Source organism: Drosophila elegans, unplaced genomic scaffold (genome assembly GCF_018152505.1).
Source record: "Drosophila elegans isolate 14027-0461.03 unplaced genomic scaffold, ASM1815250v1 contig_468, whole genome shotgun sequence".
NCBI lineage: Eukaryota > Metazoa > Arthropoda > Insecta > Diptera > Drosophilidae > Drosophila > Drosophila elegans.
In genome coordinates, this window is record NW_024545855.1 from 163,496 (window position 1) to 177,893 (window position 14,398).

At 46.3% G+C, this 14,398-nt stretch overlaps 4 protein-coding genes across 5 annotated transcripts; 2 read left to right on the forward strand and 2 right to left on the reverse strand.

The window, feature by feature from the left end:
* The first annotated feature begins 221 nt into the window (after positions 1 to 221).
* Positions 222 to 1,640, forward strand: LOC108148815 (retinol-binding protein pinta). The gene is made up of 3 exons (XM_017276066.2): positions 222 to 642; positions 989 to 1,218; positions 1,276 to 1,640. The coding sequence occupies exons 1-3, from the start codon at positions 244 to 246 to the stop codon at positions 1,472 to 1,474; spliced, it is 828 nt and encodes a 275-aa protein (XP_017131555.1). The 5' UTR covers positions 222 to 243; the 3' UTR covers positions 1,475 to 1,640.
* A 125-nt stretch (positions 1,641 to 1,765) lies between these two features.
* LOC108148816 (MOB kinase activator-like 1) lies at positions 1,766 to 3,922 on the reverse strand. Its single transcript, XM_017276069.2, has 3 exons — positions 3,544 to 3,922; positions 2,976 to 3,142; positions 1,766 to 2,911 (listed from the first exon to the last, which is right to left on the reverse strand). The coding sequence occupies exons 1-3, from the start codon at positions 3,555 to 3,557 to the stop codon at positions 2,433 to 2,435; spliced, it is 660 nt and encodes a 219-aa protein (XP_017131558.1). The 5' UTR covers positions 3,558 to 3,922; the 3' UTR covers positions 1,766 to 2,432.
* A 143-nt stretch (positions 3,923 to 4,065) lies between these two features.
* LOC108148814 (nucleolar protein 56) lies at positions 4,066 to 6,022 on the forward strand. Its single transcript, XM_017276065.2, has 3 exons — positions 4,066 to 4,180; positions 4,339 to 4,741; positions 4,809 to 6,022. The coding sequence occupies exons 1-3, from the start codon at positions 4,178 to 4,180 to the stop codon at positions 5,894 to 5,896; spliced, it is 1,494 nt and encodes a 497-aa protein (XP_017131554.1). The 5' UTR covers positions 4,066 to 4,177; the 3' UTR covers positions 5,897 to 6,022.
* Positions 6,023 to 6,281: 259 nt separating this feature from the next.
* LOC108148729 (clathrin interactor 1) lies at positions 6,282 to 14,398 on the reverse strand. Of its 2 annotated transcripts, none has more exons than XM_017275908.2 (6): positions 14,057 to 14,384; positions 12,650 to 12,851; positions 12,231 to 12,591; positions 12,052 to 12,148; positions 11,227 to 11,987; positions 6,282 to 7,266 (listed from the first exon to the last, which is right to left on the reverse strand). In XM_017275908.2, exons 1-6 carry the CDS (start codon positions 14,107 to 14,109, stop codon positions 6,791 to 6,793), a joined length of 1,950 nt encoding a protein of 649 aa, XP_017131397.1. In that variant the 5' UTR covers positions 14,110 to 14,384; the 3' UTR covers positions 6,282 to 6,790. The 2 variants fall into 2 exon arrangements, with proteins under 2 accessions (XP_017131397.1, XP_017131396.1); XM_017275907.2 differs by lacking the exon at positions 6,282 to 7,266 and adding an exon at positions 7,712 to 10,950 and having other exon boundaries at positions 14,057 to 14,398.

Here is a 14,398-nt window from a genome sequence, read left to right on the forward strand (position 1 = left end):
CAATCAATTCGAATTAAATTAATCCAATTGCGCGAAAACGCAACAATTAAGCTCGCAATGGATCAGCAATTATGTATTTTTAGAATACGACAGTGCCAGTGCGAAATGCGATTAAAAAAAAGAAGAAAGCGCTGAGTGCGCGTAAAAGCTTGTTGCAAAGCTTATTTTGGCGAGTACATGTCGCTATTTGTTTATAAACAATGGTTTTAGTTCGCCGACGGCTGTCGCCCTCAAAAGAGCGCCATGTGGTCGCGCAGCAGCAGTTCCAGACGACAAGGACAAGTCACCACCGCCGATGGTGACCCCGAAAGGGTTCTAAGGCAGGTGCAGGATCTCAGCGATTGGCTCCTGGCCAATCCCCAAATCAACGGGTGCAACACCTTCGAGAACCTCCACTTTTTTCTGAGAACTTCCAAATTCGATGTGGATCGTACCAAAAAAAAGTTGAAAAACTTCTATCAAATGCGAGCTGAGCGCCCTGAATGGTTTGATAATCGCGATCCCAAATTGCCCGAAATGCAGGAGTTACTCAATCTGGGAGTTTTTCTACCCATTGGCGCTGATGCGGAACAAAGAATGGTGGTGGTCATCCGGACAGCGGCTCATGATCCCAAGCTACACACTCAGAACAATGTCTTTAAGGTGAGTCAAGAATTATGAACGTGCTTAGATATATACACAGAAAAAACTATTTATCTATACCGAAAAGGTCAGATAAATTATAAATTTTAAATTTTTATAAAACTTTTATAAATTTTAAATTTATTTCTACGTAATTATAGTTAAAAAAATCATTTTACCTATCCATACGAAAGACTTGGTTCGAAACCCACAGCTGCCCTTTGAACTTTTCGGTTTTTTCGGCTTATTAAAATCTATATTTAAAATGAAACATAAAAAAATTATAAGTTAAATAGTGGAGTTTTTTATAACTTATATAACTTTTTGTCTACACTGTATATATATATAATCGACCTTTGTTTCTCAGACCAGCAAAATGATATTGGACCTGCTGTTAAAGCTCGAGCCGGAGACTTGTGCACGTGGAATGGTGGCCATTCTGGACATGCAAGGCGTCCAACTGGGTCATGCCCTCCAAATGAATCCAAAGCTCATCAAGCGATCCGTGGAGAGCTGGACCGCCTATCCATGTCAGCCCAAGCTATTGGAGTTCACCAACGCACCACGTCATGTGAACTTTTTTTTAAACACTTTCAGGTGAGTAATATCTAAACTATAATCATTCCCTACTATATAGTTGGATTGTCATTTCAGAATATTTATGACGCCCAAGATAAGATCCCGACTTTTGTTGAGACGCGAGGGCACCTCTGTGATCTGTGACCAATTGCCCAAAGAACTAGGTGGACAAGGGCTCAGCTATAAGGAGCTCTCTCTAAAATGGAAGCAGCTGGTGGAGCAGAATGCCGATTTCTATGTGGAGCAAGACAAATACAAAAGTCAGCTCAAGTGATTGGGGTTAATGTGGCGACAGTGATAACAAGGCGATTAGCCGAATGCTATAGATTAGTCGAAAACATTTACAATGCGCAAATGTATCAGTATGAGTTGTCATATTTTAGTAACCTTCCCGTACTACAAGTACTCCTTAGTTCCATAATAAACCTTAATTGTATATATATTGAATACTTTTTTAATGAAAGGTATTTCAACATGTTAATCTTAACCGGTTTTTTTCGTTTCATTTTTTGTTTTTGATTTAAAACAAACTGTCAATGCACGATAAACCTAAAAGAGAGCTGGCTTTATTCATAATATTCTCTTTATTAGTATAAAACGTATCAAAAATGTTTATCAAGTCTACAATTATTATCAGTTATTGGGTGCTGTCGAGCGTCGCCTCACATTGCTGGGGTTTGCATTACAAAATCGCTTGATCCGCTGGACGACTCCGAGCTATATAGCGATAGTTTAATAGTAATAAATACATACAATACATACAGAAAGAAAAAACGATAAACAAGGGAACACGCATAGTTTGTGAACGTAATATTGGTTGTTTCTCGAAAGCTGGATGTGTTGGTGATCGAAGGCGTGCTGCAGATGCTGATGCTGCTGCTGATGCTTTTTGTTTTCTTCTTTACATATACATATAAATATGATTTATACTCCTTAAAGTTACGATTCACATATAAAAATATAGTAGTTGCTCTGGATCAGCAATTAGCCCGCTATAGTTCGGTTATCTCCGCCGATCGGCTGTTTTTGTTATGTTATGTTTTGTTTTGTTTTTTTTTTTTTTTTTTTTAGTGGGAGGCACCCCACGAAGCAGTGAACGAAACTTAAAAGAAAAGGCGGTAACTAACTAAAGCGTAATACACGAGTCTGCCGGAGCGCTCCCATCACAAGTCCAACTGCAAGCCCAGGCCACCGCCATCACCGCCGGCAATTGCGGCTCCCTGCAGTGATTCCTATATCTGCCGCTCGTCCTTTGCCGTCAGCTTGTCGATCAGCTCCTGCAGCGGGGCCAGCTCACGCCGCTCGATCAGATTGAACTCCTGTACGAAGAAGATGAAGTGCTTGAAGGACGTGTTCAGGTGGGCCTCCTCGCCCAGCGTCACCACCTCTGTGAAGTGCTGGTGATAAATGTGCGCATACACGCGGAACAGACGCTTCAGTATGGTCTTGGCGGAGGAGTGAAAGTTCTTTGGAAACGGCACGCCGATCTTGGAGGGAAACAGAGTTTCGTCGTCCAGCTGGTCCTGCACCCAGGTCATCAGATAGTCAATGTACTTGGGGGCGCTGCACTTGATGGGCTTCTTCACGGTCAAACCGTCGGCCCAGTGGTATTCGTATTTCGGGCCAGCCGACATGATGCCACAGGTCTCCTCGGTGCAGAATTCGGTGATGGTGCCGTATAGCATGTTGATCTGGTTAAAGAAGTCCACGGCTGCAAGGCAGTAACCATTAAGATGGGTTTTCTTCGGTGCCTTAATAAATTATAGTATACTCACTGTTGACGGCCACCCACTCGTTTAGATCCTCACCATCGGGCAGGGCCACTGCATTGCGTAGGTTTCCCGATCCCAAGGTGGCTGCCGCATGCTTCATGAGATCATACTGGTGGGTGCCCTCCGGGATGTTCTTCTTGGGCTTGAAGGTCTTGCTGGAACGGGAGCCGCTGTGGGAGAAGGGCAATTATTTTCGAATTTAGAATTCTGTTAATGTCCCAGAAATCTTATAATTTAGTTTAACTTTTTGTGGGAATTTGGTTCTTAATTATTTTTTGATACTCATAAGAAAATTATTAAAATGCGACTATAATTTGGAAACAAATGAATGGATTTCAGACACAAGACTCGACTTTCTGTTGGAATTCGTTTTGAAGGGATTTCTGGACAGCCCCCAAAAGAGTTTGGGGAAGTTGTACTGCATTGGAGTAGGGGATATCACCCCGAAAAGGGAAAACAAAGCCACAAGGTCCGAATTGGGGGCGGGAGTGATCCAAGCTTTCTTTGTGCTCCAACAGGACGGCAGTTTGCACACTCTGTTGCTTTTTTTATTCTGCGCCCGAGAACTTACAACAAAAAGTCCATGGCATGTAGTAGTTGTGTTGTGCTCGCCTTTCACTGGGCCTCCAATGGAATTTTCCTGTGCGCTGACTTTTCCGGCGAGTGCCTCACCGCTTTTCCGGCTCTCCTGTGACGTGTCAGCCGATTTGATCAGCCGATTTTCACACAATTAATGCCGAATAATAATCAACAAAAGTGGCTGGAATTCGTTGCAGGTTCCTTTCTCTTCTCCAGGGAAACTGACAAACGGTATCGGAATCAGTCTATAAGCTGGTGCCAATAGCCAACAGCTGATACGAGCGATTCCAGGAAGTGCGCCGAGCCAACTATTTATTTCTGTTGTGTTTATAAACGCAAAAATTGTTATAAATAAAAATAAAATTGCTTTCACACACAGAGACAGAGATAGCTGAAGGTGCGAGAAGGACAACGCGACAGGTTATCAGGTTATCAACGTGGCCAGCCTGTTGAAATTATACGGTACGGTACTTTGGTATTTTTTTCTAGTATATCTTTGACAATTCTATACTAGCCTGCTGCTGGTCACACTTTTAAGTAAGCACGTGGAAAAACAACTGCTAGAGCATCGTGTTTGAATTAAAATATATAATTTTATATAAAAACGGCATATATTCGGCATAAATATGGTAAGTACATATTGTTTAAACATCTTACATTAAGTGCTCCTTGTGAAAGGCGAATGTTTGGAATGTTTTCTTAACGAAAACTAACCTTACCTGTTGGAGCACCCTAAAACACATGTGCTTGCCACCGCACCAAATTGATACCATTTCCCCGCCTCCAGTCGAACCTGTATGTGCTGTACGAGCATGCGGCGGGCTTCTCGATCTTCTCCGTCAAGGAGTTCGAGGAGGTGTCCATGTTCCTGCCCCAGGTGGAGTCCTCGGTCACGGACCTCGCCAAGTTCAACTCCATTGTGAAGCTGGCGGGATTTGCGCCCTTCAAGACGGCCATCGCCGCTTTGGAGAACATCAACGCCATTTCCGAGGGCATTGTTCCGCAGGATCTGCTCAGCTTCCTGGATGACTTCTTTGCCAAGCTCAAGAAGAAAAAGTGTACCCTGGGCATTGCAGATGCCAAGCTGGGAGCAGCCATCACCGAGTCCGTTGGCGTGCAGTGCAGCCACTTTGGAGTAGTTCCTGAGATCCTGCGAGGAGTTCGTTTCCATTTCGCTAAGCTGGTCAAAGGTAAGTTAGTCAGTGGCCTACAAAATGACACTGTAACTAGCCCTTAACTTTTTCCCTTCCTCCCCAGGATTCACCGACAAGTCTGCTGGCGTTGCTCAACTGGGTTTGGGCCACAGCTACTCGCGTGCCAAGGTCAAGTTCAACGTGCATCGTTCGGACAACATGATCATCCAGTCAATTGCCTTGCTTGATCAGCTGGACAAGGATGTGAATACATTCTCCATGCGGATACGCGAGTGGTACTCCTACCACTTCCCAGAGCTGGTCAAGATTGTGCCCGATAACTACATGTTCGCCAAGTCTGCCAAGTTCATCAAGGACCGCAAGAACCTCACGCAAGACCAGCTTGAGGATCTGGAGAAGATCGTAATGGACTCGGCCAAGGCGCAGGCCATCATCGATGCCGCCAAGATGTCCATGGGCATGGACATCTCCATTGTGGATCTGATGAACATTGAGCTGTTCGCCGAGCGCGTTGTCAAGCTCTCAGAGTACCGGAAGAAGCTGTCGACCTACTTGCACAACAAGATGAACCTGGTGGCTCCCAATCTGCAGTCGCTGATTGGCGACCAGGTCGGTGCTCGCCTCATTTCCCATGCTGGCAGCTTGACCAATCTGGCCAAGTACCCGGCATCGACTGTACAAATTCTGGGTGCCGAGAAGGCGCTCTTCCGTGCGCTAAAGACCCGCTCCAATACGCCCAAGTATGGACTCATCTATCACTCCTCGTTCATCGGTCGCGCTGGCCTGAAGAACAAGGGTCGCATCTCCCGGTTCCTGGCCAACAAGTGCTCCATTGCCTCGCGTATTGATTGCTTCCTGGAGCAGCCAACCAGCGTGTTTGGTGACACTCTGAAGCAGCAGGTCGAAGATCGCCTTAAGTTCTACGAGTCCGGCGATGTGCCGCGCAAGAACATCGAGGTCATGAAGGAGGCCATCGAAGCAGCTGGCCAGGAGGCAGCAGTGACTCCCCAATCCGAGAAAAAGAAGAACAAGAAGAAGAAGCGGGTGGCGGAGGATGAGGGTGAGGCCAATGGCGCCAGCAATGGAAACGGAGCAGCCGCCGAGGCTGAAAATGGCAATGGAAATGACGATGGAGAGCCAAAGAAGAAGAAGAAAAAGAAGAACAAAAACAAGGAAGCCGTGGTGGCGTAATCAGTCGTCTCCATTACATTCAGCTTAGTCTTAAGTACCTTTTACCTTATCAGCTTTTTCTGTATTTTCTTTGACCCTAATGGATCCACATTTAATAAACATACTTTGGAGGGTACTCCCACCGAATAAGATTTGCCTTTTGATTTTGAATTACACGGATTGAAAAGGAATGAAAACCTCAATTTATCTGAACATCTTTGTCAATAATAAACCTCAAAGATTTCTTTTTTAATTAATTTAATTTAAGTGATGTCTGTCGAGAAATGAATTGGTTTTTTTATCATGATCATTTATGATATAAATAATAAAATTCTTATCAGCTTTTTCTGCATTTCCGGTTGTAACTGATTAAAATTAAAATTAAGTAAATAACAATATTTAAAAATTATTGGTTTCATTTCTTTTATATTTCATATTTCTTTTACATTCAATTTATATACAGACACATCGTAACGTTAACTATTGCTAAAATTGTTTGATTTCAATATTTGTAGTATTTTGTTTAACAATTTCAATGATGGATCGCTCAGCCGTCGTCCGTCCGCGCGTTGTGCTAACAAATCCGTTCAGTACAACCATTTATTCAACTACAGTGTATTGCATTTGATGACGACATTCAGTTTCCGAGTGGACAATCAGGACGGATGTGGAATTCATGGATGTGATCCGAAAAACTGCATCGCGGGTGGGGGAACTTGTTTAACAATAAATTTAGCAACAAATTGCACGCTTCGCAAACTTTATACAGCAAGGGGGAGTAGGTAGGTAGGTAGGTAAACGTAAATCATATATAGAACTGACAGGTTTAGCGATCGTGAAAATGTGAATGTGAGAGTGGAAGTTTTGGGGGGAAGTAGTTCAAGGCTGGTGGGGGTTGAATTAGGCTAAACAATATCATTGGAACAAGTCGAATGCCGACGAGCTGTTATTGTTATTATTGCTGTGATTCTGCTGCTGCTGGAACGCTCCAAAGTTGGCAAATGCTGGTTGGTTTTGTGGAATGTTTTGCTGTGGCGCCGCAGAACCAAAAATATTGGGACTGGTCATCGGCGAAAGTCCGGAGAATCCTCCGCCTCCCGTCTGCACATTTAGCGGTCCCTTCGTCGGACTGTGGGTCTTCAGGGCGTTCATCGAGGGAGCCGGAGCACTGGGTTTGCCCGTCTTGCTCATGAGCAGGTTGTCCAGGTCGATGTTCATCTTGCCGCCTTTGAGGTCGCCCGACCAGGTGGCACCCACACTGGTGGGCTGCACACTTGGAGCGGCGGTGGCTGCTCCCCCGTTGGTATTATTATTGTTGTTATTATTGGTCATCGACATGGGCTGGAGCAGATTATTGCCCGTGACGGCGGCAATGGGAGGCAGCATATTGTCTGGAAAAAACACAAAAGCAATAATATTGTTATTCGGGGTCTTCACTTTCGGTTTATTTGTTCGGTTTCACAAAAAAGCTGCTTTGGATGTGTGGCTTCGATAGAATTGCAAATGCGACTACTGGGTGATCGGCTAATGAGGTGGTAACTACTACTCGGAAGCGTTTGCGCAGCAAATCAAGTGCAATTACATAGTCAAAGAATAGATTTGGTATCTGTTATATGGCTATTGCGCTTATTGCTGATTTATTGGGGTTTGTTATTGGTTTACCTAATGAGTCCGCGGCTGCGGTGGCCGCACAATGCCCGGAATATTGAAAAATGCTTTTCAATTCACCATAATTAAGTACATATATATTTGAAAAATAAAATTGGATCCGATGTGTGTGTGGTTTGCAATACAAATATGCAGTGGGAGAAAAAAACGAATAAACAAAGAAAGTAGTTTAAATGAAGTAAGTCCGTTTATGTATACCTGTAATACAATGGCTTGGCGAAGCGAGAAATACATAATCATCATATAACTTATTTCTAGCAATTACATCTCTTCTGTGAGTCCATTATTATTATTTTATAATGTTAAGGAAATGCTTAAGGACAATGTTTTATGTTTGTGAGTGGAGATGCGTCGAATACTTTCTTTAAAAAATTTTAATGGTAAAGGTATGAAATATAAGATTAGCTTTGCCAAATTATGAGATTATGTTTCAATGACAATGTTCTTGTGAGATGTATAATAATTATGTAGGTTGTTTAAACAGGAACTATTTTATTTTATATATGGCTTTCTAACAACTAAAAGCATCAAATTGTCTTTCTTTTTCTTTAGAAAAGCATAAGGTTTATGTATTTCAAATACAGTTTTAATAGTAAAGAAATCTTTAGTTTTTCAATTCCTTCTTAAGAATGGTTAGGCTGCCTGTTCCATGGCTGCTGAATCGAACAGCTTGTAGCAGGTGTCCAGGATGCTTTGGGCCAGATCCCGGCACTCCTCCGAGGATTCCCCACCGATGAGGGGCAATCGTACAAAGTCCTCCAGCCAGCGCTGCAGCTCGTTCAGCGACTCGGCAAAGTGCTGGGCCAGCACATGACCCGGTGTGGTGACCAGTGCGATCCCTATTAGCTGCAGAGTGGCCGCTCGGACACGAGCCTCGGCATTGAAGCGCACAAAGGCGCACAGGTCGAAGATCTCGCGGGTCATGGCCGGGAGCAGTGGACAATTCTGGGAGCACATGATAATCACGGACAGGGTGTGCAGTAGATTTACCAGCAACTGGGTGTCAATGTCGTGCGATATGTTTTCGTACTTCACGAAAAGCATCTGGCGTGTCCGTTGTCCCCTGACCAAACTGAAGAAGAAAGTGCCTGCCACCGGGTGAAATGGATTGGCCTTTTCAATTCGAGCCCCAGCCTTGGACTTGCTGAAATAGCGCTTGGTCTTGGCACGCAGACGTTCGCGGATGATTCGCTGGGCAGCGGCCAGACGGGCGGCAGGACTCTCCTCCTCCTGGTAGAGTTCAAACTTGCGCGGCTGCTTGGCTGCAGGCGGCACAATGTCCAGGATTTCACTCTCAGCTTCCTGCTTCTCGTCGCCAGATAGTTCTTTGGCCGCCGCTGCCAGCACCTGGAGCATCAGGATGCGCACACTGGCCGCATAGCAGGTGTTATCCGTGTGAAACTGGCGGCACAAGTACTCGGCACAGGCTCCCGGATGCGAAACACAAATGGCCACACAGCACTTGAATTGTGTGCGCTCGAAGTGCTCATAGTAGAACTGCATTTCCATGACGAGGAATAGCTGCAGCAGATCAATGGCCAACTGAGTGTCATGCCTGGCCAGCTGGCCACGAATAAGCTGCTCGGCCGTACCAAAAGCGCCCTCAAACACTTGGTAATTCTCCACTTTTGTGCGGAGAAGTTGCAGCAAGTCTATAACGAATTTGGGGCGCTCCTCAATGGTGCTGGTTATGTCATTGGACATATCGTAGGGCTTCAAATCATCGTCATCGTCTTCATCCAGTGGCTCATCGTCATCCGAGTCCAGCTGCATGCTGACACTTTCTGTTTTGGTAGGTGGCTTTGCTTTGGTTTCAATCTTATGGCGATTGAGCTGCTCCTTTTCCTCTGAGTTACTCATAAACTCTTTGAGATGTGACTCCAACTGTTTCAACTGCTCTTCACCTGGCTTCTCATCTGATTTCGACTTGCTGGGGCATTCAAAGCGAGCCAGCTCATCAAACTCCTCAAAGATGTGCCACTGCCGAGTTTCACGCATTGAATCGTAATCGAATTTTAGGCGATCTTCCTCCTTTGTATCAGGCAAAGCCATAAAATTGAAGAGCAGCTCTACTGTCTTCATGCCCACATGTCGCTGCAGTGCATCTGGCGACTGCAAATGGTGACTCAGTCCATCGTGCAGCTGACGCTTGGTGTCCAAATCCATTTGAAGACTGCGGGAAAGGCATTTACTGGCCAGCACAATCAATTTGGATATGGCCAAGTGCTCTTGGCTGCCCAGTTTATGCAAGGAGATTCGCTTTGACCAGATTCCCAGCAGTTGATTAAAGAGCACCTGCAGTTGAGCAGGAGCCACGACATTCAGATAGCTCGCCAAAGTCTTAAGTTGCTTGTTTTCCACCGGAGTCCGTTGGAGTGGCAACTTCTGGAGCAGGCAGTGCTTCCAGTGGGGAGTCTCCAGGGCGGAAGCCCCTAAAAGTACGTAGAGATTCAGTTCCGCCGAAAGCGCCGATTGAGCGGTTTTCACACAAGCTGCAGGATCAAGTTCCTTCACAATGGTATGCACTAATTTCCTTCCTCTGGGGGCCACCGCATAGTCCTTAAGCACTCGCAGGAAACCCTCCAACGTTGGTCCATCGAAAATTAGATTTACGAGTTGTGAGAGAAGCCAGGAGTAGGGTTCCAGATCAAAGCAATCCTCGCTATCATCGCATTGCAGCACAAAGTGCAGGGATTTCAGCCACTGGCGCAGCAGGAGCCGCTGGTAAGCAACAGGGGCGAACATCTCCGGCAGCTTGCGACCCAACCGATTGGCCACCTGGGCTGGCAGTCCGATGAGCAGCTGAAAGAACGCCTTCACCTGGGCATCCAGCTCCTCCACACGCCTTTCCGGCATTACTTTAATGGTCCTGGCGAACCGCTGCATCAAAGATCCTCTCTGGCGGGAGATGTGCAGCAAGGCGATAGCAATTAGGCCATCATCTTTGAGTAGATCCTGCAGCAACGATGTGATTGTACCCGGAAACTGATTCAATTTTCCCAGCAGCGCTTCAAAGGCAACCCGTATGTAATCAAAGCTGTGATCGAGTTTAAAAAGATTCAGCACATCCACATCCCGCGACGGTTCTGGCCAATCCTGGCTGAATAGCTCCACTAGTTGGTTCACCAAGGCGGCATACTCTTTGTTGGCCAGCGAACTCCAGTCGCACGTCTGACGATCGAGGCCCACCAACTGCTCCGGGGTGGCAAAGCCGGGAAGGGCGTTTGCGTGCAGCAGCTCCCGCAGAACGGATGCCACTTGGGCGGTGGCCGAGGCGCTCTGCACCTGCCCCAAGTCGCGCAGCTGCCTCTGCGCCTTGGCCAGGGCCAGACGCACTGCCTCCGACGGCGGGGAAGGCGGAGACGGCGACATCGAATCGCCACCGGATGCCAACTGCTCTTCGACAGCTGCGAGAGAGAATGAGAAGAGAACGAGTGCATCCGATTGGAATATGTTGCCGTTTTTGTGTGGAAGGATGTGTGTGAGAGTGTATCTTTGTGTGTGGGTCTGGGGGAGCTCGAGGTAGAGATAATGGCTCTAGTCAAGCTCGGGAGACGCGCCGTCATGCAGCGATTCCTAAATACAATATCATGTAGTGACTAAAGCCAAGACAAGTACTCTAATCCTAAGCTTAATTCAAACTTAAAAGTAGGTTAGTCTACGAGTATCAAACTACAACTCACCCATGGGCATGCTTTGGTGTATGGACAGATCGCCCAGGCCCGCCAGGAGATCCGTGGCCGTTGTGGCCGCCGCCGTCGCGGCGGGAGCAGCGTTGAACAGGTCAAAGGAATCGTTCGCCGGCGTGGCCGTCTTCAGCAGATTCCCGTCCAGAGCGGAAGTCGAGCTAGTCGATCCCTGGAATGCAGCAAAGTCGGCGAACTCATCGTTGACAGCCGGAACAAGGCCCGTTGATGGTGGCTCGCTGAGCGCCGATCCAGATGGATTGCCACCGAAGGCGGCGGCAAAGTCTCCGAACTCCTGCTGGCCAGCATCGCTGGCCCGCGGATTAAAGTCATCGTCGTCGTCGTCCACGATCACTGCGGCGCTGTTCAGTGTCTGCTCCTGCGCTGGCGGTGGCGAGCAAGTCTTGAACAGATCGTCCAGCAGATCGTTATTATTGCTTTGCGTATTATTGTTGGCCTTGGAAGTGGACGGTGAGGGCGAGCCGCCGCCCATTAGGTCCACGCTGGTGGGTGTGTCGCGGTGCGTGGGCGAGTGAATGCCGGCAGCACCGCCTGGCGCTGGCTTTCCAAAGTTAGCCGCCGCACCCAGATCGATCTTCTTCTGGGACAGCGTCGGCTTGGCGGCCACCGTTGAAGTGGGCTGCTTGGAAACCGGCGAGCTGACAGTCTTCGAGCGAATGTTCATGTTGAGGCTGGAGGGCTTGGCCTCGCTGGCCACTTCGGCGGGACTGGCGCGGTCATTATAGCGATAGTTACGTCTGAGGTGGTAAAAGTAACATTAATTATTTAGTCATGTTCAGTGGGAGCTTGTCGTTCACTTGCCTTGGACTGGGTGAGTCGCTGTCGGATCCCTCGCGCTCTCCATCGTAGTGAGTATCATCATCCTCGTAGCGATCCTTGTCGGCGTTCTTGTCAGAGTCTGTAGATAAAATATACATCATTAATTACTAAGAATAGTTTATGGAAGGTGTGTAGCCTTCAGAAATGAACTTCTAGCTTACACCAATTGTCGCCACGGCTAGAGCGGTAGTCGCCACCATCATTGTAGCCACCGCCGCTGCCGCCGCCTCCACTGTAACCGCTGTAGCCACCGCTGCGCATGCCCATGGCATCGCTGCTCATGCCAATGTACTTGTCCTTATTCTTTTTCGCCTTCTTGCGCTCCTCGCGCAACCGATCGTCGTCCTGAATGAAGTCTATAAGCTCTCGTACCTTATGCCTAACATTAATACCCTGATCCTTGCCGCCCTCGTCGGTGAACGTGTAGTTCTCCAGCGAGCGCAGATCGTAGATGTGCTCCCGGGAGGAGGTCACAACCCGTTCGGAGCCATTCCGCACCAAGTAGTTTAGCAGAAGTAGACTCTGGAAGTGAGGGAATTTGGTAAATAACTTTATTGACTCATCTAAAGTTAATGCATACCTTGTAGGTGCGTCGCCAGTTGGTTTTGTTGTCCTGCAGCATGCGCTTCCACAGCATGGACATCACCTCGGGGAACGTCTCGTAGGAGAAAGTGGAGTAGGCCAACTCCTGCATGAGTGGTCCAGTGGGTCCCCAGGGATCATCGTTGGTGGCCTCCCTCACCTTGCCCTCCGTCTCCGTGTAATTCATTACGACATTGGTGCTGCAAGAGGATTTGGCAAGAGATTAAAATGCTGTAAATCAAATCTAGCTTCTAAATATTGCTTGAGATGACTAAAACATATCTAGGCCTTAAGTCAGCTAACCAAATTAGATCGCAAAAACACTTTTAAACCTGTAAATCAAGCTACGTTTATGGTATGTGATATTAAAAATATTATGATTTCATCTTTCCTATAAGAGTCTTAAAAGAAAAGCTATATATATATATGTACCTTAACCCAAAACTTTACTGTTTAAAAAGTATAAACAATTAAATTTAGTTGATTTTAAAAAAAGTTATAAAGGGACGTTAATCATTATTCGTAAGTTTAAAACATTAACCACGTAAAGCTTCCAGTAGTAAAGTTAAAGAAAGCCTATTTGTTTAATGCATTGATAAGTTCAATTGACTCGATATACAAACAGATAAAGCCCCGGTTAATCAGAACAGGTATCTTGAAATAAATGGTGTGTGACAATACAGCTTTACATAGCCCAGATAGAGATAAATAAATAAATAATAAGACTGCGACGTTGATAGACATTGGAAACGTGATGGAACGGCCCAGTTCCAGCTAGTTATTCCTTATCAGTTCGAGATAAGGGCTAGAAAAAGTGTACCCGAATCCCCTGTAGTAACTTCACTTAGCCTAATGATTTGAGTGACATTATAGCAGCTCCATTGGCTTTAATTTATTGGAACTATAGCCATTTTAGATGGCACCACCACCATAGAGGGGGCAGGTGAAAGGGGGCAACCTTAATTAATAATTCGATGGCGAAACACAAACACCCGTTTCACTGGAAAGCCTGGAAGTGGAAGTGTTAGCACAGGTGGAAACATTTTGTTATATTTGGGCAGTCGAAGCAAACAAATTGTTTCTTGATAAAGCCTCACACACACTCACGCACACACTCACATGGATATCCATATCGGAATGTGGTTGTGTGTGTAAAGCTCGTTTGGAATTACGAACAACCTTGAAAACAGGTAAAAATGTGCACCTAATCCAACTCCCTGATGCAGTGCATCCATTAATGAGATCTTTCTGATGATACTCAGAGTTTTGGGAAGGATAGAGCTTTGTGGAGTAGGGGGCGTGGCGGGAAATCGGGAACTTGGGGCGTGGGAGGCTCCACAGTCACTCGATTTGAAGGGGCTTGTTATACACACAGCCCAATAGTTAAGTACTCCTGATCACTTACACCTTGTCCGCCAATTCGCGCACTTTCCACATGCTGATGAACTTATCCACCATTTTGGAGCTGTCGAATGCTTCGGAATTTTTCACACAATCTCGTCGAAAGGTGGCTGGAAAATCCAACTACAACAAGAGACGTCGAACTCGTTTTCGCTTGGCGTGCCGTTCTCGTATGTGTGTTTTTGCACTCGCGTTTTGCACTTTTGCATGGAAATTGCGCACTTGACTCGCACCCGCGCTATCCGCCAAACAAAAATGTAAAAATTTAAACGAAAATTGTAAAACAAAATCACAGCAGCTAATTTTTTTTTGGTGAGCTGTCCCCAGTGTTGCAAAATTGCCTCTT

What these genes read in the sequence shown, in the direction of transcription:
- LOC108148815 (XM_017276066.2), top strand. Translation starts at nt 244, where the DNA reads ATGTGGTCGCGCAGCAGCAGTTCCAGACGACAAGGACAAGTCACCACC. An exon ending in CTCAGAACAATGTCTTTAAG is followed by an intron (nt 643 to 988) that starts GTGAGTCAAGAA and finishes TTTGTTTCTCAG; the next exon opens with ACCAGCAAAATGATATTGGA. An exon ending in TTTTTTTTAAACACTTTCAG is followed by an intron (nt 1,219 to 1,275) that starts GTGAGTAATATC and finishes TTGTCATTTCAG; the next exon opens with AATATTTATGACGCCCAAGA.
- LOC108148814 (XM_017276065.2), top strand. An exon ending in TTTCGCTAAGCTGGTCAAAG is followed by an intron (nt 4,742 to 4,808) that starts GTAAGTTAGTCA and finishes CTTCCTCCCCAG; the next exon opens with GATTCACCGACAAGTCTGCT.
- LOC108148729 (XM_017275907.2), bottom strand. Translation starts at nt 14,109, where the DNA reads ATGGTGGATAAGTTCATCAGCATGTGGAAAGTGCGCGAATTGGCGGAC. An exon ending in CGCGAATTGGCGGACAAGGT is followed by an intron (nt 12,852 to 14,056) that starts GTAAGTGATCAG and finishes ATCCTCTTGCAG; the next exon opens with CACCAATGTCGTAATGAATT. An exon ending in ACTGGCGACGCACCTACAAG is followed by an intron (nt 12,592 to 12,649) that starts GTATGCATTAAC and finishes CCTCACTTCCAG; the next exon opens with AGTCTACTTCTGCTAAACTA.
- LOC108148816 (XM_017276069.2), bottom strand. An exon ending in CGAGTGGGTGGCCGTCAACA is followed by an intron (nt 2,912 to 2,975) that starts GTGAGTATACTA and finishes ACTGCCTTGCAG; the next exon opens with CCGTGGACTTCTTTAACCAG.